Source organism: Panthera leo, chromosome A2 (assembly GCF_018350215.1).
Source record: "Panthera leo isolate Ple1 chromosome A2, P.leo_Ple1_pat1.1, whole genome shotgun sequence".
Lineage (NCBI taxonomy): Eukaryota > Metazoa > Chordata > Mammalia > Carnivora > Felidae > Panthera > Panthera leo.
This window is the reverse complement of record NC_056680.1, coordinates 21,018,797-21,041,087: the sequence shown is the minus strand read 5'-3', so window position 1 is coordinate 21,041,087 and position 22,291 is coordinate 21,018,797. Positions and strand designations below refer to the sequence as shown.

Below are 22,291 nucleotides of genomic sequence, written 5' to 3'. Positions count from 1 at the left end.
GAAACATGGGAGCAAACCATATGTCCTTCGACAGATGAATAGATAAATGAAATGTGGCATATACACACAATGGAGCGTTATTCAGCGTTTAAGAAAGAATGAAATTCTGACACACACTACAGTAAGAATGAACCCGGAACACATAAGTGAAAGAAGAGAGTCACAAAAGGACCAATATTGCATGACTCCTCTTGTAGGAAGTATTCGGAGTAGTCAAATTCATAGAGAGAGAAAGTAGAATTGTGGTTTCTAGGGGCTGACAGGAAGGGAAAGGGGGGAGCTGCTGTTCAGTGGGTATGGAGTTTCAGTTTGGGAAGATGAAAAGTTTGGGAGGTGGACGATGGCAATGACTGCACAATAATGTGAATGTACTTAATGCCACCGAACCACACACTTAGAAGGTTAAATGGTAAATCTTTTGTATCTTTAATCACAATAAAACTATGAGAAAAGAGTATAGCCTTTACTCAAGATCTACTCCTGAGTAGCAGGAGATCATCACTAGTGGTCAAGCCACCAAAGGTGACTTGGAGCACTAAAACATTGATATTCTGTTCCCCCATTCCGGGACGGCTTCCAGGGACACCATGCAGCAGGAGTTGGTTGGAAAAAGCAGGTTCCCATTGGCCCCTCAGAGAGTGACAGTTTCAAAGACAGTAAGGACTGAGGCTGGGAGGGTGGAGCAGTGTTTACCTTTCCTTTATGAGCCCTTCCTAGGCTGGACTGGCTAAGTGGGAGAGGAGATTCTGACTATTGTGGGCCCAACAGCCGGGATTACATGCTATCCCAGCCTGGGTGGCCTTGTCATAATTTGTCTTCTGAACTGTTTCTCAGAAGTAGTATTGGTTAAGAGGGGGGCAGAAAAGGGGTTGGATCAAGCCAAAAAAACCCCAAAAACAACCCCTCCCGCCCCCCCCCACACACACACACACACAGTAGGGGTTAAAAAAGAAGGGATACGCTGAGGACTCAGATGAGAGGTAGCATCCCTGAGATCATGCCCTCAGCCCAGCAACTGAGTGAAGGCTGTAACCTCTTGGCTTTTTGTTATTGTACGGGCTGCAAGGATTTGAACAGGTCAGAAGAGCATGGAGAGCACAGCCTCACCTTCCCTGACACCTCTCTCACCTACCAACTTTTGACTTTTGGTCAACTTCAGTTGTTTCCTCTAAGGAACTAAAGATGTAGGAAAGGCTCAAGGCAGTGAACACACTGTGGGCTTTGTGAGATGCTTCAGGGACATTCCTCTAACACGCTTAACTTCTTGTGTTGACGTAGTCTTTGCTGAGAAAGCAGAACGTGCTTATGATTTTACTGTTTCTTTAATGTAGTTTTACTTAAAATATGTTTTATTTTGTAGAAAATTAATTTGGCCAAAATAAGTGAAAGCTTTAAACCTGAAGCTAACAAGCATGCACCCTTATGTCTTGTAGACCATTAACAATTTTATATGAAATAGGATAATATTGTGTGATTTAGATTGCAGTTTTAAGAGTTTATGAGAACATTCAGAAACATTCCTCTACTTCATTGCCAGGAATAGATACGTTAGAACCTTAAATTTAAAACTGTGTGATTCTGTGAATTTAGAATTTTTTAAAACATTAAATTATGGTGTGTTAGTTGGATAATGATAATTACCAAATGCTAACTATAAACTCCTACAGCATACTCTTGTGTATTTCATGAAGCTGGTTAAAATCAAATTCTGTCTGCTTCAAACATAACAGTATGCTGTACAGCTTTGTCAGTAACCTTGCACCTCACAGAGCTGTTCAGTTGATCAATACGTTGTCAGTGCACTTCTTTGTTTTCTTATTAGTTGGATACTTCTCATTTATTTAGCCTGCCTGGGTTTTTGTCTTCCAGCAATATCCAGATTATTATGCAATAATTAAGGAGCCTATAGATCTCAAGACCATTGCCCAGAGGATACAGGTATGCAGATTACCATATGTAACTATATGTAGTTTAGGGAAGATTGGCTTGTGGTCTCTTTTAGAGGCTTTTAGAAAATGGAGAAGCAGATGTCTCTGTAAGGGATTTTTAGCATATAATGTAAATGGATTAGTTGGTTATAGCTTTGGAAAAGGCAGCATGGTGTCTCTTTAGCATTTTTTCTATAGGGAGGAAAGCAGAATTTTCATTGGCATGGTAACAATAGGACAATATTTTAAAAAGACAGTAATTAAAAATCATTGGGCATAGACGTTTCTGGTTGTGAAAGATACATTGGCATTAAAGCTTTGTTGTTTATTCTTACCTGCTTCCAAATAGTTTTAGGATATCTCAGAATAAGTTACCTGCAACATATTTTAGAGTGTAAGGTTAGTGAAAACAGAGACTTCATTCTCTTCGAGTGCCTTCCTCCCTGTATCTCCAGCAATAGCAGCAGAACACTCACCTGGCATTGGTAGGTGTCTGCTCTGTTCTAAGTGCTTTATATGCATTAGCTGATTAATTTTTATAGCCACTCCGTGAGGTGGACTCTATTATTATTCCTGTTTCACAGATGAGAAAACTGAAGCACAGAGGTGATAAGTCACTTGCGTAAGTCATCAGCTAGTAAGGAGAAGGGTTAGGATTTGAATCCAGACATTCTGCCTCCAGAGTCTGTACTCTTAACCCCTGCACTATTCCTACCTCTCCATAGATATTTATTGAGTGAATCAGTGACTGAAATTTAAAACTTGATGATCAGAGGTTAAGGAAAGTGTAGGGAGAAGGAGCTAAATTTTACAAAAAATCTGGTCTTTAGAGTTGTGCTGACGTGGGTTAATTTCCTAGCTCTGTTCCTTACTGGCTGTGTTGCTTCGGTCAGGCGACTTTCCTGCTTTCCTCTGTTGTGCACTGAGTGTAGTGTTCCCACTTTGCAGAGTTGGAGGGGGCAATGATCATGCATGTGAAGCATCTCACAGAGCACCTATGGGATGTGGCCTTGGACTGTGTGAGTTACTGATCCTCCCAGAGTAAGGAAGGTTTGGGGCTCCTGGTAGATAAAACAAAAAGGAAATTTTAATGTGTTGCATAGTCTCGTTGAGAAAGGAGACTGAAAGCAAGTGGTTTGCCAGAAGGGAGAAACTTCATTGGCTTTAAAGTTCTAGGAGAGTTTGGGGTGCCTAGGTGGCTCAGTTGGTTAAGCGTCCGACTTCAGCTTAGGTCATGATCTCGCAGTTTGGGAGTTCTAGCCCCACGTTGGGCTCTGGGCTGACAGCTCGGAGCCTGGAGCCTGCTTCGGATTCTGTGTCTCCCTCTTTCTCTGATCCTCCCCTGCTGGGCTCTCTCGCTCGCGTGCTCTCTCTCAAAAATAAATAAACATTAAAAAAAATTTTTTTTAAATCAAGTTCTAGGAGAGCCGTAAAGAATAACAGTGTAGTAATTACTGGTATTGTAATACATTTTCACAGAATGTTAAAATACAGATTCCCTAATGTATCACCTGGTTTTTAAGGCAGCTCCCTAGCTGCTGCTGGTAATGACTTAGTCTCCTGGAACCTAAATTTCTGCGGTTCCTAATGTCTATCTGGGGGGGAAGATGTTTTTATAATCCTGAAGTTCAAATCAGATCTTTGGAAACCCCTGCCCTAGCCCCAGTCTTCTCTCCAAGACCTCACTTCTTATCTTGTCTGTTCTTCCTTCTAGAAACCCCATAGAAGCACCTCCTTTTGCCATCACCCTAATCAAGATCTCATCCATTTATGTCCAAATTACTGTAATGGTCTTTCTTACCTCTCTGATGAAAGACTCTCTAGTCCTTTCTGCATGTTGCTTCCTGACCCTAGCTTCCTTCCTCTTTCTTTTCTTTTTGATTCCACAGCCCAGAGCCTTGTCACTTGTTTTCTAGTGCCTTTTGCAGCGAGTCCCAGTTTCTTGTACTGGTGCAATAGTAACCAACTCTGAATAACTCCAGTAGAAGTGGTATCCATTGAAAGGATACTGGGTAGCTCATGGAATTGTTAGGAAGATAGGCAGGAGAAGTAGCCTTAGAGAAGTGGGAGGAACTCAGGGACATTGTGGTACAGCTGAGGTCAACGCACAGTGTCTTTGTGGTGCCATTGCTGTTCCTAATGTCATTCACCACTATGGGCCCTGGTTGCTCGCTGCTCCACTCTGCTTTACGTGCCCTTCATGGGGGTTAGGAATTCATTTTCTCTATTCCTTTGCCCTCACTCTAGTCCCTCAAGACTCAAGCATGAGTGATCTCCCCTTGCCTGGGTGCCAGGCTGCTGGCAGTGCTACCATCTGCTTACTTCTACCCACTGTTGTGTAGGACAGGTCCCTCCCTACCACCTATGCTGGGATTTTCTCCAAATAAAGAGGGTAGGGTGCTCAGGGGCTCCTGGCCAGCTCCTTCAGTAGAGCGTGTGACTCTTGATCTTGGGGTTGTGAGTTTGAGCCCCATGTTGGGTGTAGAGATAACTTAAAATCTTAAAAAAAAAAAAAAAAAAAAAAAAAAAGAGGATGCTCAGATGTTGGGTATTCTCACATGGCAAATAACCCGCTACTCTCCTTTGGCTGCCTGGATTCTGCCTTATTTATCCTCACCTTTGCAGCCTGTGCTGTGGTTCTGCCCTCCCTAACCTTCCACTCTACTTAATTTGGTTTTCTCAGTCTTTCTAGAATGTGTTTGTTCATTTCTGTGTCTTTCTCATTAGTCATGTGTACCTTTAGCCTAGATTGTCTCCCTTCTTCCTTTTCTTTGTAAATTGAAGGCAGTTCTAAGTTTCCCTGGGTTATTTGGACCTGAGTGAGCTTTAAGATGTAACAGCTCTAACATGGAGCCTAGTGCATAGTAGGTACTCACAAAATGTTAACCTCTGTGCTAGGCTATTTCATCTGAAGTAGTCTGTACAACTAGAGGAGTCTTACTTCACACTCTCAGGTCCACCTTAGTGGATTAGTATTCATAAAGCATTTAGAACAGTGCTTAACACATAGTAAGCACTACATGTTTGCTAAATTAAATGACTTTTGTCTTATTTGATCTTTTAAAAGTTATGTTTTTATGATTCTTAACATAGCTCTAGTTTTGTTATCTATCTCAAAAACTTGTGTGTAAATGGACTATTGTAATAGTTTATAAAAGAGAGAATGACTTTATATATTGTTGACGTGTATTTTCCAATGAAGTCTTTGAATATGGTGACAATTGTATGGAGTTAGGGGGCGCCTGGGTGGCTCAGTTGGTTAAGTGGCCGACTTTGGCTCAGGTCATGATCTCGCAGTCTGTGAGTTTGAGCCCCGCATCAAGCTCTGTGCTGACAGCTCCGAGCCTGGAGCCTGCTTCGGATTCTATATCTCCCTCTCTCTCTGCCCCTCTTCCACTCATGCTCTGTCTCTCTTGCTCTCAAAAATAAATAAACATTAAAAAATAATAATAATAAAAATATGTGGAGTTCTTTTTTTTAAAAGGTCATACCGATTAACTCTCAATAAGAGGAACTGTTGTATTTTGTTGTTTACTCTAGAATGGAAGCTACAAGAGCATTCATGCAATGGCCAAAGATATAGATCTCCTAGCAAAAAATGCCAAAACTTATAATGAGCCTGGTTCTCAAGTATTCAAGGTTAGTGTTTTGTTGTTGTTTTCATTGGTAAGAGTGATACCTTAATGTAGAGCCAACAGTTTTTTGTTTTTCTTTTTAATTTTTTAATGTTTATTTTGAGAGAGAAAGACAGAGTGGGGGGGAGGGGGTGCAGAGAAAGAGGGAGAGGGAAACACAGAATCTGAAGCAGGCTCCAGGCTCTGAGCTGTCAGCACAGAGTCCGATGCGGGACTTGAACTCATGAACCATGAGATCATGACCTGAGCCAAAGTCGGACACTTAATTGACTGAGCCACCCAGGCACCCGAGCCAACAGTTTTTATATAATGACTTTATTGAGTTAAAATTCACATACCATACATTTCACTCCAGGTTAATTTAATAGTTTTTAGTGTGTTCACAGAGTTGTGCAGCCATCACCACAATCGGGTAGCAGTCGCTCCATTCCTCCCCTGCCCCCCGTCTCTCAGCCCTAGGAGCTCAGTCCACTCTCTGTCTCTGAATTTGCTTGCCTGTTCTGGACATTTCATATCAGTGGAGTCATACAGCATGTGGTCCTGTGTGTCTGGCCTCTTGCCCTGAGCGCAGTGCTTTTACGGTGCTCTCACGGAGCTCATGCTGCAGTAGGTGTCAGTACTTTGTTCTCATCTGTTACATTTATATACCGCTTATTGTTTACCCGCTTGTCAGTTGCTAGACATTTGGTTATTTCCACGTTTTGGCTATTATAAATAATGCTGTGTAAGCTTTTATGTAGACATAATATCTTCATTTTCCTTAGGTACATACCTAGGAATGGAATTGTCGGTTCACATGGTTAACTTTATATTTAACTTTTTGAGGAACCACCACATTGTTTTCCAAAGTAGATACACCATTTTACATTCCCACTAGCAATGTGCAGTTGAAATTTCTCCACCTTCTCACTAACATTTCCTTGCCATTTTTGTTTTTGTTTTTGTTTTTATGATAGCCATGCTCATGGGTGTGAAGTAGTATCTCATTGTGTTTTGATTAGCATTTCCCTGATGATTAGTGATGTTGAACATCTTTTTATGTGCATATCAGCCATTCATATATCTTCTTTGAAAAAATTTCTGTTCAGATCCTTAGCCCATTTTTTTATTGGGTTACTTGTCTTTTTATTGTTGAATTGTTAGATTTCTTTACATAGTCTGGACATTAGAGTAGATATATGATTTACAAATATTTTCTCCCATTCTGTGGATTGTTTTCACCTTCATGATAGTGTCCTTTGACACAGAGTTTTTAATGTTATTTAGTGCAGTTTGTCTGTTTTTCTGTTGGTTGCTTATAATTTTCAGTGTCATATATTACTTAATCCAAAGCCACAAAGATTTACACCTTTGTTCTCTTCTAGGAACTTTATAGATTCAGCTCTTAGATCTAAATGTATCCATTTTGAATTAATTTGTGTATACCTGAGGTAGGTGTGAGGTAGGGGATCTACATTGATTCTTCCCCATGAGATACTCATTTGTCCCACCACCTTATATTGAAAAGACTGTTCTTTCCCCATTGAGTTGTGTTGGCTAGAGGTTGACTATCAGTGCATGGGTTTATTTCTGGAAGCTCAGTACTCTTCCATTCATTTATATGTCTCTTTATGCCAGAGGTAAGGTTCATTTTTGAGCCACTTTAAACATTGATTTAATGTCTCCTTTTAAACCTCATAAATATAGAAAGCGACTTCTATAGTATAATACACAATGTAAAATGACTACTTCACTGCTTTGTGATGTGAGTCTTTCCTAGAAATTTTGTAGTCCTATAACACAGTTGCTTTAGAAATGCCTTGAATTAATCATATGTCATTGGGAATTTAGCAAAGGATTCTCAGAAAACCTTTTGAGAATAAAATCATTGACTTCCAGAATACTGATTCATATATAGTTGCTTTTGGTAGTTCATTTATCTTTCATCTTTTAGTAAACTTTCATCTTTTAAGAAACTTCAAGTGAAAAATCAGAGAAACGAACAATAAAGTTCTTAAATTTTTAGTCCTTAATAGGACACTTTAGTAGTACAGTACCAATAGTTTGTTGATGCAGTTAAGATTGTACTTTTTGGTCTGATTATTTTCCCTAAAATAAATTTTAGAGAAAAGGGAAACTAGATTTGATCTATTGTATGCTATTGATTTCAGTAAGTACATTCATCCTAAATTTGTGTGTGTAATCTTTAATCTTAGAAGTATATCAATTTTTAGGTCAGTGGACATAGGTAGAGTTGTTCATTTTCACTCATTTTTCCTTGTTCACTGTTAGATTTTTGTGCATTACTTGACTAATTGTGAAAGAGGTAGGAGGCTTTTTAACTTCTATAGAATTATGACTGTGTTTTTGAAAGTTACGGAAAGGTTAGAGGATGCAGCTTTATGGGCATTACATGGAAGTCTACTCCAAATGGAAGAGTGCCGTAAAGTGTCCAGTGCATGATTGATGGCATTTTAAACTGTCCTTTTTTTCTAAACCAAATAATTTTATGTTGACAGGATGCAAATTCTATAAAAAAAATATTTTATATGAAAAAGGCAGAAATTGAACATCATGAAATGGCTAAGTCAAGCCTTCGAATGAGGTATGTTTTTAAAATGTTTAAAATCCTTGTGCCTTTATTATTTGCCAAATTTTCTAGCTAGTGGGATCAGTGCAGTGTAAAACAAAATGTATGTTGCATTCGAAGATTATGTTTACAGTTAGTAATGTAATTCTGAAGAGAAGAGAGATTAACTCTTACCCAGCCCCTTCGTTGCAGCTGAAAGGCTTTATTTAAAAAGAAACAATTTTTGGGGCGCCTGGGTGGCTCAGTCAGTTGAGCGGCCGACTTCGGCTCAGGTCATGATCTCACGGTCCGTGAGTTCAAGCCCCGCGTCGGGCTCTGTGCTGACAGCTCGGAGCCTGGAGCCTGTTTCGGATTCTGTGTCTCCCTCTCTCTGACCCTCCCCCGTTCATGCTCTGTCTCTCTCTCTGTCTCAAAAATAAATAAACGTTAAAAAAAAAAATAAAAATAAAAATAAATAAAAACATTCTTCTTTAAAAATAAATAAAAAATAAAAAGAAACAATTTTTGAGGCTTAACATCACTATCTACTTTTATTGCTATATATGTATATATTTGTTTTTATATATACTATATATAACATGTATATAACACATTATATGTGATAAGTGCATGTGTAATATGGTATTTGTATGTAACACATAATAGTATATATTTATATCAGCAGCGAGAGCATATAGCCAGGTGTCAGGAGATCTAAAGTATCATCCTGGCTCTTCCAGGACTTTGAACAAGTCTTATTTCTTGGATTCCATTTCTTCCTACTGGAAATGGAAGCTGGAGTGGCTGCTTTCAAAGCTTTCTCCTGACCCTGACATTTGTTTCATTACCAGATCCTCTGTTACTGCAGGGACCTTGAGCTCTCTAGGACCAGCCCTGGTCCATTCTCTTCTGCAGTCTTCAGGCTTTGGAGCAAAGCCTGCTGTGGAGGCTCAGAAATACTTGAACATTTCTATTTAGAAACAAACCAAAAAATGCTTGTTTCCTTTTTGTCTACCCAGCATTCTGATTTCAGCTGTCAATTTTCTAAGGTTTTTTTATCTTATCTGTGATAGGACTCCATCAAATTTGGCCACAGCCAGGCTGACAGGTCCTTCACACAGTAAAGGCAGCCTTAGTGAAGAGAGAAATCCCACTAGCAAGTATTACCGGTGAGAGAGTGAGTGTGTTTAATCTGAGAACTGACCATGTTTTTGAGGCGAGGCATATTAGTGTTTGCCTGATGGCTATCTTGAAATACTTCTTTTGGGTATAATTGGGTTATTATGAGAATTGTTATCAAATGCCTTTTTAAAAGTTAAGTGCTATAGTTGGCCTGATCTCACCTCTGAAAAATGCATAAGCATAAGTTGTTTGTCTGGTAATGTTTAATATTTACAATAAAATAAATGTGTGGTAAAATACTAAAAGATTTGGTATCAAAAGTAAGATTTCTTTTCACTGTAGAATATGAGCATCTTAGAAGAGAATTAACCAGTAATTATGAATGAATCTGTATTTTTCATAAAATAAAGAGTAGTGCTACATTTAAGTAACACAATTGCAAGTAGCCTGCTTTAGGCTTTCTACCACTCTGAGAGAAAAAAATTGGTCTTCTTGGATTAGATTAATTATGGGGAATATAAAAAGTATAAAGATAAATTGAGCACACAGTTGAATAGAAATTCTTTTTTTTTTTTTTTATGTGAATGCTTTGTTAATAGTTCCTATTTCCTGTAAAGTAACCAAATTATTATAACATTTTTTTCCTGTCTTCTGATTGCTTGTTTTTCTTTGTAGAAATAAAAGAACAGTCCAAGGGGGTCGTTTGTCAGCAATTACCATGGCACTTCAGTATGGCTCAGAAAGTGAGGAGGATGCTTTAGCTGGTAGGTGTTAGGTCTTGACAAGTTAATGCCTTCTCAGCTGATCCTTCTGGTGAAGGAAAGTTACAGTAACTTTGGTCTGTCTGGGAGTTTGTCAGTTTTGGAGTACATGCTATTTTGTTGCATTTTGATTCCACTCTTTGGTTGGCAAACTTATCAAAAGCTTGTTTATTTTGTGTTATAGCTTGTATCTAATAAGTAAATACTTTTGCCGAACAGTTCGTTTGCTAGCCTTAGCACATCCCGGTTTCAAGCCTATAAATGATAAATAGTGAGTACTAGTGATGCCATCAGGAAACCCCGAGAGAGACATTCACGCCATCTTAGATTTCCAGGCCACTGCCTTACATTTTTAGTAAGCTATAGTTTCTTTTTGGCAGGAACTTCTGATTGAAGACAGACATAAATTACAACCAGAGCAGCCTAAGACAACAAGATCAATATAAACAGGCAAATGTTCTGCAGTTAGAGAATACATGTTCTTCTCAGATTCACATAGAATAGTCATAAAAATTGCCCATGTACTTAGCCATGAAACAAATTTCAACCAATTTGAAAGTTCGGTATTTTACAGACCAAATTTCTGACCATAATGCACCTATCATAAGCACCCAATCTTGAAAAGATAAAATTTAAAAAACCAAACACTTAGGAAAGAGAAAAATTTCCAAATGTTTGGGTTTCTCTTTTTTAAAAAGAAAAATTATAATAGAAATTTAATTACGTGAAATTGAACAATAGCAATAATGAACATAGTATATGTCGAAACAGTAGGGATACACTAAAGGGCTATTTTGGAGGGAAACTTACAGGGCTGATTGCTTCTGTTTAGAAAAGCAACTGAAAGTCAATGAACTAAGCACCCAACATAAGTAAATAATAAGAGAATAAAAGCAGAGACATAGAAAAAAAGGTAAGAAAGCTAAGAGCAGAAACGAATTTGTTTGAAAAGAAACCCTATAGTAGAGAAGATCAGTGAAGTCAAAGTTTTTCTGTTACAACTGTTAATAAAATAGGCAAATCTGTGGTGAGAATATCAAGAAAGAAACTGAAGGAACAAATAAATACTAGGGGAAACAGGGAGCATACAGATTAGAAAGAATGTATGAACTGCTTTATGCAAACAAATTTGAACATTTAGATGAAATGGGCAAACTCCTAGAAAGTGATAAATACCTGGGGCACCTGGGTGTTTCAGTCAGTTGAGTGTCCGACTTTGGCACAGGTCACGGTCTCGCAGTTCATGAGCTCGAGCCCCACATCAGGCTCACTGCTGTCAGTGTGTCAATGTGGAGCCCGCCTCAGATCCTCTGTGCCCATCTCTCTACCCCTCCCCCACGTGCGCTCCCCCATAAATTAAATAAATAAGTAAGTAAACAAACAAACCTAAAACTGGTTCAAGAAGAAAAAGGCTTATTAGTTGTATCAGCATTAAAAAAATTATTATAAATCTTTTCCCATAAAAACACCAGGCCAGACATTCAAGGAACAGAATTATATACAAACTCCTGCATAAAATAGAAAAGGAGCTCCAAAAAGGAGCTCTCCAGTTTATTTTTTAAATCTGATAGAACCTAGATATTCAAACTAAACAAAAAGAAACACACTGTATCTAGCAGTATTTGTAAAAGATAATGCATGATGACACAGTTGGTTTTGCTCCAGGAATGCTAGGTCACTTCAGTATTCGAATAAGGTAAAAAGAGCACAAGGGAAATACTTACAGCATTCCCTTTACTGTAAGTAAGAATGTTGTTATCTCTTTTGATCAGAGGCCAGACAACAATGAAGGAGTAAGAATCAGAAAAGAAGAAGGATTTATAAAGATTGCAGTTGAAAGATTGTTTTTTGAGTTTTCTACTGAAAAGACTATACAGATAAATTATTGGAATTAATAAGAATAATAAGGTGCTAGATATAAGATCATTATCTAAAAATTTATTTAATTTCTGGAATCAGCCACAAAAAGAAAATGTAATTTTTTTTTCTTAACGTTTATTTTTGAGAGAGACGGAGACAGAATGCGAGTGGGTTTGGGGCAGAGAAAGGGAGACACAGAATCTGAAGTAGGCTCCAGGCTCTGAGCTGTCCACACAGAGCCCGACACGGGGCTCGAACTCACCGACTATGAGATCATGACCTGAGCTGAAGTCGGACGCTCAACCGACTGAGCCACCCAGGCGCCCCAAAAAATGTAATTTTTTAAAGATAGGGTTGAAGTAGCAACAAAACATATCTAGGTATATAAATCAACTACCTATGTGCAAGCTCTCTACAGAGAAAGTCAGCAGTAGTAGGGTCAGAAAAAACTAGTTTCAGATCCTCTCTTTGCTTCTGTCTCCATGACTAGATCCAGATCCTCTCTCAAATCCCCTGAGACTGGTAGTGTACCCACCTCTTAACACTGTAACTAAGTACTTAATTAATAAATGATTGTCATTCTTACCTGGGAACAGTAGTGATTTTGATTAAGGAAAACTTAAATTATGGTCCTTATATGCTGTTATAGAATTTAGGGAAATGAAGAATATGTTTTGTTTTTCTATAAAAATGACTATATGTTGTTTGTTTTGGTGTTTTTATGATAAGCTTCTGTCTGAAACTTCCCTCAGTAAGGGAAGACCTCATTCTTAAGGGATGCTATAGATGAGTGGGGCAAAATCACACAGAGTTAAAGCAAAACCAGATCTACCAATATCAACCCAACATCAGTATACATTTCTATGACCATAAACTGCATGCTGTTGCTTTAGTTCTGAGATCTGTGTATGGCTGGTTGCTGCTTTTCTTGGCCAGACACATACAGCAAGGAGTCTCTAAAGGAGTCACATTTAAAAAAGAGAAACTATTTTGGGGCACCTGGGTGGCTCAGTCATTTGGGCGTCTGACTTCGGCTCAGGTCATGATCTCACCGTTTGTGAGTTCGGGCCCCGCGTTGGGCTCTGTGCTGACAGCTCAGAGCCTGGAGCCTGCTTCGGACTCTGTGTCTCCCTCTATTTCCGACTCTCCCCCACTCATGCTCTATCTCTCTCATTCTCCAAAATAAATAAACATTAAAAAAAATTTTTTTTAAAGAAACTATTTTGTAACTTTTAAAAAACAGTATAACATATTCTATGTAACATTTTATTCTGTTTCTGTGTAACATTTCTCTACACATGCAATTAAGCATTACTAACATCTTTAATGAGGGCTGGAAGCTATTCTTTTAATGTAAGTATTCTCAAACATACATAAGCTTAAACTGGAAGGTGGTTAGAAGCTTTAGAGGTTGGTTCTCTCTTCCCCTTATAAATAAATACCTTTTTTGTCTTTTATTTAGCTGCACGTTATGAAGAAGGAGAGTCGGAAGCAGAGAGCATTACTTCATTTATGGATGTTTCAAATCCTTTTTATCAGCTTTATGACACAGTTAGGAGCTGTCGGAATAACCAAGGGCAGCTTATAGCTGAACCTTTTTTTCATTTGCCTTCAAAGAAAAAATACCCTGATTATTATCAGCAAATTAAAATGCCCATATCCCTACAACAGATCAGGTAAGATGTCTTCTACATTATTCCGTAGAAATCCATTTTCTTATGGTTGAGCCCTGCATATCTATCTCCTTCCTAAAATGGATAAGGATATTAAAGGTAAAAATGTTTGCATGTCTAGAGTATGCTTGAATATTACTCCTATGTGAAGGGTGAGAAATAAATTTGATTACATTCAAATGGTATTCTTTGTACTACAATAGAGTCAAGGCAAGTGAACCAAAGTTATTCCAGCTAGGCAACTCAAAAGTCATGTAGCTCAGAATTTAACTGTCCATTTTCTTACAACTGAGCAAAACACAAAAATCTTTCTGCTTATACCTCTCAGTGATATTTTAATTATAACAGTTTAACTGTATTTAAATTTTGTATCTACAGTTGAGCCCCCAGAATAAGTATAGTTAGCTCTTAGAGAATTCATTATTTGAAACAATACCTGAAAGATGGCCCATCTTGGTTTCCCTTTTCTGTATAGAAAATGGTAAAATAATCAGAAGAGCCTAGGTGGCTCAGTTGGTTAAGCATCCAACTCTTGATTTTGGCTCAGGTCATGATCTCACAGTTTGTGGGTTCAGGCCCCTTGTGGGGCTCTGTGCTGATAGTGCAGAGCCTGCTTGGGATCCTCTCTCTTCCTCTCTCTCTGCCCCTCCCCTGCTTGTGTGCATTCTCTCTCTCTCACTCTCTCAAAAATAAATAAACTTTAAAAAAAAAGAAAATTACCATTGAGGGATGACTGGCTGGCTCAGTTGGTAGAGCATGGTAACTCTTGATCTCAGGGTTGTGAGTTCTAGCCCCACATTGGGCATGGAGACTACTTTTAAATAAACAAACAAATAAATAATCATTGGGAAATCAGCCAGACAGAATACTGAAACCACCACATTATTAAAAATAATAGGAAATAAGTAATATTGTAACTCTCACAGTGTGGGTTAGGTTTTATAGTATACCTAAATAGAGGTAACAACACAAAAATAATTGGGTAAAATCACACTAAGCTGATATTTACCAGGGCAGGTAACTCACTTTCCAAATAATAGAAATTAAAATTCTTATACTTGCTGGATCCTAGAAAATAAGTTTGGCTAGCAACAGGTGTTTCATGGTTTTGCATTTGTAATTTCCATGTTCATTATTTGATCAGTAAAATTTATGGTGTTTTTACTTAATCCAAACTTTGGAGGTTTTGTACACAGGTAGGATAATAGAAAATCAGCTTATTTTGCCCTCTTAAAATAATATTGAAATTAAAGCTGCCATTCATGAAGAAAATCATTTGGAAATTGTCTTTTATACTCTTTATGTTGGAAAAGGTAGTGACAGTCTTCTAGATGTTGAGAGGTTCTCTTTTAACTCAGCAATTTTTGTCCTTAGTTTCTTTTCTCCCTCAGTCTTTGTTGTTGTTGTTCAGTCTAATTAATTAATTCAAAAGAAGACATATTTCAAGCCAACTCAGTCACCTGCCTACAACCTTCTTCTGGTTAAAATTTTCTAGTCTAAACCTTGCTTTGTTAAGTCAATAATTCTGCGCCTTCCCCCTTTTTAAATTTACTTTTTGACAGTTGTCTGGCACACAGGTAGGGGAGTGTGAGGAATGGAGAAGTGGCTGAGAACTAGCTGGGAGCACAGAAGAATTCTGCAGGGTCAGCTTTTAGGGTGACTCATCTACCTCCTTTCTAAGGACCCACAAGCCAGTGGTGCCTGACAGGAGCTGGACCACCTTCCGTTGTCTCTCCATAGGAGCGACAGGGAAATTGACAGCAGTACTACTGACTAGAACTTTCTGTGATGGTGGAAATGCTGTTTTCTCTGCCCTGTCCATTATGGCAACCACTAGTCACACGTGACTGTGGAGCACTTGATACGTGGCAGGTGCAACTAAGGAGCTAGATTTTAAATTTTATTTTGATTTAAATAGCTACACGTGGCTAGTGGCTACTCTATTATATAGCCTAGTCCTAGGAAGATTTGTTGGCAGAAGTATGATAGTTGAGTGTCATCAAAAGCAACAGAAATGGAAGAGTGGTCAGGAACTAGACAGTGTGGCTCCATATGCCACCTATCACTGTGCTGAGGCTTGTCAGCCCCGTCTTTTATTCCCTATTCGGCCCATCCCATCCCTACTATGCTTGATTAACATCAGTCTGATGAATATCTGAAGATTTACTGTAGATTGTCACTTACAAGTTTGAGTTCCATGTCTGTTCTTTGTGGGTATTGAGAATACTCAGCACATTACCCCGGGAGTTGGCCTGAATAATGATGTCTGAGGCTGTAATTTAAATTCTGGGTGCTAGCTACATAAGCTGGTACTGAGAACTGAGTTTCTGCATCGTTGTTGTTTGCTTCATCCCAGAGATGTCCTCTAACACTCGTGTCTTTTTAAGCCCACATGGAATCTGCACATAGTTTGTGGGTGCTTCCATCAGAAGATTTCAAAGTCTATCCTAAGTGCATATAGTTAGGGCAAACTGACTCTTAACTTCATATAAAATGTATAAGGGACTTTATGAGAATTGGTATTAGCAATAGCCATAGTGTCTGAGAGACGTATCAGAATTCTTAAGGCTTTTGGGGTGCCTGGGTGGCTCGGTTGAGCGACTTTGACTCCAGTCATGATGTGTCATAGCTTGTGAATTCAAGCCCCGCGTTGGGCTCTGTGCTGACAGCTCGGAACCTGGAGCCCGCTTCAGATTCTGTGTCTCCCTCTCACTCTGCCCCTCCCCTGCTTGCATGCTCTCTCTCTCAAAAATAACTAAATGTTAAAAAATTTAAAAAAAAAAAAAGAATTCTTAAGACTTTTAAGTAAAATAAGTAAAAATGTCAATTTTAAGCCATCATAATGAGTTACAAATGTTTGTATTGGAAGGGTGGTGGTGAATGGACTCTGATGTGTGTGCGTCTCATTTACCATCTTAAGATATCTTCGTTGTACATACATGTATCCCCTGAGTTGCTCTTTCATGGTGTTGCCAGTACTTTCTCTTTTCTTTCACCCTTATGAATGGGAACGGACTTTTATTTTCAGAAGTGGCTAGATCACCATGGTTCTTCATTAAGGTAGCTTAAAACCTCCTTGATTTTTTTTTTCTCTTCTTGGGGTTTGAATATTAGCCACTATGGGTTTTCCATTAGGATTTTTGCTAGTATATGTGCTTTGTAATTGACCACCTTGACACCTAGGTCCTCTTATTACTTCTTCTAGTGTTTCATTCTTCTGGATTTTCAGGTAGACTGTTGTGTTAACTACAATGGTGCTTTTGCTTCCTGTATTGAAAGTGCCCCTACCAGGCCTCTAATCAGCGTCACCAGTGAAGAGGCCAGTCACTGCTTGTTAAGACTTTCAGTAAGGATGTTCCATCGTTTTCGTAAAGGCAAAGTGTAGCTATGTGTTTGTCTTTCACAGAACAAAGCTCAAGAACCAAGAATATGAAACTTTAGATCATTTGGAGTGTGATCTGAATTTAATGTTTGAAAATGCCAAGCGCTATAATGTTCCCAACTCAGCCATCTACAAGCGGGTCCTAAGATTGCAGCAAGTCATGCAGGTATGATGCCTTGGGTTTGCTTGGCTGCAGCGTGTGTGACTGAGGTGATTTCACAAAGTACGAGGCTGCGCTTTTAAGAGGTGTGATTTCTCCCAGCAATGACACATCATTTATTTCAGCCACAAGTCCTGCTGGGTACTTTTTTAGAGTTGTCAGGACCATGTAGAGTAAAAGAATAGTTTAGACTTAGTTGCCTTTGTGAGTGGAAGGAGCGGGGATTTGTGCCTGGGGAGTAATTTTACAGTCCTCAGGAAGTTTCCTTCCAATCACAGACAATATTCTGTTATTTAGATTTTATTTCTTTTGTCCTAGACTTTGCTAAGGTAGGATTAGTCCTAGGAGAAAGGACACCTTAGAGCTAATTCATCATTGTACAGTGTCCATGAATTTATCAGATCCTTTCTGATGGGCATCTGGAGTCATGGGTCCCTTATGGGTTTTGAAAGATAAAGGCATAGATACGAAATACAAAGTGTGTCCGTTGGTTTTGGGTAGACTCTTTCTGGAAAGAGAATCTCAGAGCAAGGAAGCAACAAAAGCAATTTTAGACCACCTATAGAATCTTCATTTTGTATAGTCAATACTAGCATCAGTGCTGTGGATTTCAAGTATTTTCTTTCAGTACTCTGTATATCTTCTCTAAGTGCGGTGGTTGGACTTTCAGCTGTTTTGCAGAAGGTCTTTAAAAATGCATGTGTTGAAAAGTAGATCTTCTTTCACCTCTTACATTAAACTTTCTTCTTAGCCACACCATTGCTTAAGAAGTTAAGGGTACCAGAAACCGTCTTTGAATTGGCTTTACTTAAAATGACCCCTGGGGCCGGATGCCCCTACAACTTGCTTCAGTGCTTTTAATGTCTGTGCCCTTTGTAGTCTTGCATTTTAGCTATTGTTGATTCCTCAACCCTCTGGATCTGTTTTTTTAACCTACTTTTCTGTCAAGCAGGCTTTTGTTGATTGGGTTATTGAAAATCTTTACGGACTCTAATTTTGTGCATCCTCCATGCGGTTGTGTTTTTCTAAAAGAATCTGCTATGTCTAGCTCATTAATAATCATATATTCTAGGAGTGTTCAACAAGTGAGCTTGACTCCTGGGATCTGCTCTGTTTCAGGCAAAGAAAAAGGAGCTTGCCAGGAGGGACGACATTGAGGATGGAGACAGCATGATCTCTTCGGCCACCTCTGACGCTGGTAGCGCCAAAAGAAAAAGGTACACACTCTTCTCACAGCTGGAGACACCTCCGTTTCTATTATTTTGTTTTTGAGAAATGCAGAAAAATGTGTTTTTAAGTGATCAGGTATGAATTTTCTTATAAGCTTTAATTATCTAATAACACATCTTCTGTTAGAATTCATTTGTAAATTGTGTGATTAGCACTTTTGTTGGTGCAAGTACCGTATGGGTGTTAGATGATCAAGATGAAAAATGGTGACTACTTACGTAGCTTGGAAGAATGTGTTCCTCTTTTTGCTGTCCAGGTTATTTTGTTTAATGTGGCATTTCAAGAGTGCCACTTAAATGTGATTTAGGTAATTTCTACATGGTGAATTGCAAAACATTCAGTACTATCACTGCAGTGAAGTAAGTCATTGATACTCTTACATCCTTGTTTTTCCTTATGAATCTGATCTTTATTTGCCATTTTAAGGATGTCAGATTGTAAACTACCAAGTCATAACTTCTTGTAGATCATAAAATGCTAAGCTAGATGTTTGCTTTTCTCCTCTTTCTAATCTCTCTCTGAACTTCCCTAACCCTTCCTTTCTCTCACGGGTTGTATGGAAGGGCACCTCACTGTGAGATTCTGAAGCTGGACTCCATAAAAAGTCATACAAGAACATCTCTTCTATCTACGCCTCCCACACAGAGTTTCTCTGGCTTGATCTTTGTGGAACACCATATTCTCCCTCAGCCTTAACTGTTTCACCATCTCTGTAGCAGCAGTCACTCCAGGGAGGACACCTTAAACAAGAAATAAGCTAATCACTAATAGCGGGGACAGGTTCAAAGTTGAATAAAGAAGTTACTAGTAACTGTTGACACTGTTCTGTTCATGCACTAACAGATCCACTAAGATCAGAGGATTAAAGAAGTGGTTTACAAAAGAGAAGCTGTCCTGTCTTTTCCTCTTAGAAATAGCATTTGGGAAAAATGTTTTAGCTTTGAAAATAACTGCTGTGCTATGCCATGGGAATTAAATTGATTGGTGTGCCCTGAGATGTGAGTCTCCTCCATTGCTGGCCTATGAATTTCATCCTTCCAAGTTCTTAATTCCTTGTTATACCAGGGACAACGGAGGAAAAATGTGAAACCAGATCAGAGACATCAAATCAAGAACATCTTTGAGTATAATTATATAACTCTACTACAGCATCACCTGTGTTTTCCAGATCAGTCACCCATCAAAGATAAAAACTTCTAAGGCAAAAGAAGGTAATGGAGGCAAAAGTGATGGTACAATTAGTGCCAACACTGAATGAAAAGAGAGATCTTAAACTAGTTGAGTGTTAAAAAAGCAGTTCCAAAGAAGCCTTAGCCCAGGCCAGAAACTTAAAAGTACCTATCTCTCTCTGTCACTTGTAGTTTGTGGGACAACCCAAGTACATCAAAAAAAAGTTACTACTCTAAAACCTCCCATTAAAAACAAAACTAAGAATTATGTTGTTGAAATCATAAAAATCCCACTTCAGACAAAAAGTCTCCATGAGCAGGTTTCCTAGGAAGTGTTTTGAATAATGAGGTGAAAAACACAAGAGAAGAGCAAACATAAATCAAAGCTCAGGCAGTAAAAGAACATACCTGGTTTTGAAATCTAGGCATGAGCAGCCAGTAAGAAGTTGAGAGAAGCAAGTCCTATACTCTGAACTGTGTGGCAAAGGAAGAAACATAATGAGCCTTTAGAAGGTAGCTAGTTATGTTAAGAGGTTTTGCTGATGAGAAATAGACTTTTTCCAGAATTCAGGCAAACATAGCTGCCTAATAGGTTAATAAGTTCAGCTTGTCCACAGAAGTCAGGGCCAGGTTTTCCAAGTACCATTCGACTTGATGACTCCTGAATATTGTGTATGACTCGATCTTTGCCTTATTTTTTTTAATATCACAGAGTATGAAAACAATTAATGTATGTTTTCTTCATTCTGGGAGTGCATTCTTCTCCCCCACCCCTTTGCCCAAAAACCTACCTGCTGTCTTCCAGGTTAAAATGTTCCAAGTATTCTTAATGTCTTTTATCCTTTGGATTGAAGAATCTTCTTTTTTCGCAACCTTATTTGGTTTATACGTGATCCTCCGATGTTGCTTGTTTTGTTTCTCTTCACATGTAATGTTTGTTTCTGCTTTCCCAGGAACACTCTTGACAGTGAGATGTTGGGTCTCAGGAGGCTCTCCAGGTGTGCAGTCCTTTTTTATGCATAAACATATTTTTAAAAGTATAACTTCTGTAGCATGGTCAGAAGGTGAAAAGTGAAGACTTAAGCATGTGAAATGACAGTTTTTATTTGGGAGCCAGTTTATTTTATGAATAAAGAAAGCAGTATTGTTTGGAAGTATAGTTGGTAAAATCAATTCAGAATTAGTTAGCCTAGGTAGTTCAGAAGCCTTAATTTGTTGCCAGCTTTGCCAGGGGCAGCAATCCCCCTCACCAGTCGTTGTGGTTGTGCTTGTGCAGCAGAAGGCTGAGGCTGGGAATACGGTGGCATCGCCAGGGTCCAGAGGCTGGCGGATGCTGATTCCCTTTCAGGATGTCTTTTACAGATTGAGGGGTGGTGGAAGGATCAAAATCAATGTTGACATTCCAAGTGATGTCAGCCTGTATTGGCGCCTGTGCGTTGGGTTAGTGCTTCTCGAGCATGAATACATCTCCTCAGTCTCTGATCTTGCCCATGTTTTGTTTCTTTGATAGCATCCATTCTTTTGCATGTCACTTATGATTTTGAAAACAGCCTGCAAGTTGCCATGTTATAGTCTCAGTGATCATTGTGTGGTGCTTTTATTTTTACCTTAGCCTTCTGGCATTCATGGAGTGTCAATTGCTATTAAGAACACCAGACTCTGCTCTTACAGGCCATAAAGGAAAATGGTTAGGCATCATCTCTACCTGCCGGGAACTTACTGGCCAGAAGCGGCAGGTTGAAAACAAATGAAATTATGTGGAAGCAATGTAAGAAAATAATTGCACAAGGTACACTGTTGTGTAGTACTATAGAACTACATGCATGATTGCCCAGGTAGCTCTAGGAAATATGATTTCCCTATCGTGCTTAAGAAAAGGTTTCTTAGGTCACAAATTTAAGGAAAAGACCACGGGTTGTATTTCTTTTGTATCGTTCATAGTGTATGCCACTAGCTCTGGGTAGTAGTAGAAATAGAAACGTGGGACATCATGGAGTAGTATCATACTCCCGAGCTCTAGAACTTAACTTCCCAAGTTCAAATCCTAGTTATTCTAATTAGCTTTGTGATCTGAACCTCGCCTCAATTTCCTCATCTGAAAAGGGAATTGGTAACTATACCTACATAAGATTGTTGTGGGGACCTGAGTGGTTAATGTGTTTGAAGCCCTTAGAACTGGACCTAGATGCAGTTAGTACTCTGATTGTAACTCTGATTATTTCCTGGGAGTAGTTCCTATGACATTAAGACCCGGTAGATTTCATTTTGTGTTTAGTCCAGTGTGTAGTCTGGGAAACTCATTGGAAAAGGTTTATTATTTATTAAAAGGTTTTACTTATTAAAAGGTTTTATTCCTTAAAGGCTTAAGATGCAGTGAATGTAGTGAGCCTTGTAAAGGAGAGAACCTTTGGGTTTACTTAGCTTAACAGCAGACACCGCTGAAACTCTAGGACCAGGTTGTTAAATGCTGGTAGACCTGGATGCCTATGAGGGTAGAGAGGCTCTTGGTAAGTGCTGACTTTTAGGAAAGGGAGCAACATCATACGTTTTTCTTTGTTTGTTTTAACATTTATTTATTATTGAGAGACAGAGAGACATAGAGTGTGAGCAGGGGGGAGGGGGAGAAAGAGAGGGAGACACAGAATCTGAAGCAGGCTCCAGGCTCTGAGCTGTCAGCACAGAGCCTGACACAGGGCTCAAACTCACAGACTGCAAGATCGTGACCTGAGCCGAAGTCGGTCACCTAACCAACTGACCACCCAGGTGCCCTGGGAGCCACATCATAAAAGCAGCCTGGTCTCAGTTCTCGTTGGTCACTTTATG

General features: G+C 39.0%; 2 protein-coding genes across 19 annotated transcripts in view; one reads left to right on the top strand and one right to left on the bottom strand.

The window, feature by feature from the left end:
- PBRM1 (polybromo 1) overlaps nt 1–22,291 on the top strand; it is a 117,077-nt gene that overhangs the window by 28,792 nt on the left and 65,994 nt on the right. For 9 of the 17 annotated variants that reach the window (XM_042929608.1, XM_042929610.1, XM_042929618.1 and 6 more), the window contains 9 exons: nt 1,870–1,938; nt 5,469–5,567; nt 8,062–8,147; nt 9,185–9,280; nt 9,909–9,997; nt 13,317–13,530; nt 16,934–17,075; nt 18,189–18,286; nt 20,422–20,466. In XM_042929608.1, coding sequence (XP_042785542.1) covers nt 1,870–1,938; nt 5,469–5,567; nt 8,062–8,147; nt 9,185–9,280; nt 9,909–9,997; nt 13,317–13,530; nt 16,934–17,075; nt 18,189–18,286; nt 20,422–20,466 — 938 coding nt within the window. The other 8 variants (XM_042929620.1, XM_042929616.1, XM_042929614.1 and 5 more) reach the window with 4 other exon arrangements.
- Nucleotides 1–22,291, bottom strand: part of GNL3 (G protein nucleolar 3) — a 113,782-nt gene that overhangs the window by 40,612 nt on the left and 50,879 nt on the right. The window contains exon 1 of one of the 2 annotated variants that reach the window (XM_042929628.1): nt 13,297–13,380. The exons of the other annotated variant lie outside the window; for it this stretch is intronic. The gene's annotated coding sequence lies outside the window, so the exon portion shown is untranslated. Of the gene's footprint in view, nt 1–13,296; nt 13,381–22,291 lie in introns of those variants that run through there. 2 annotated transcript variants of the gene reach the window in all.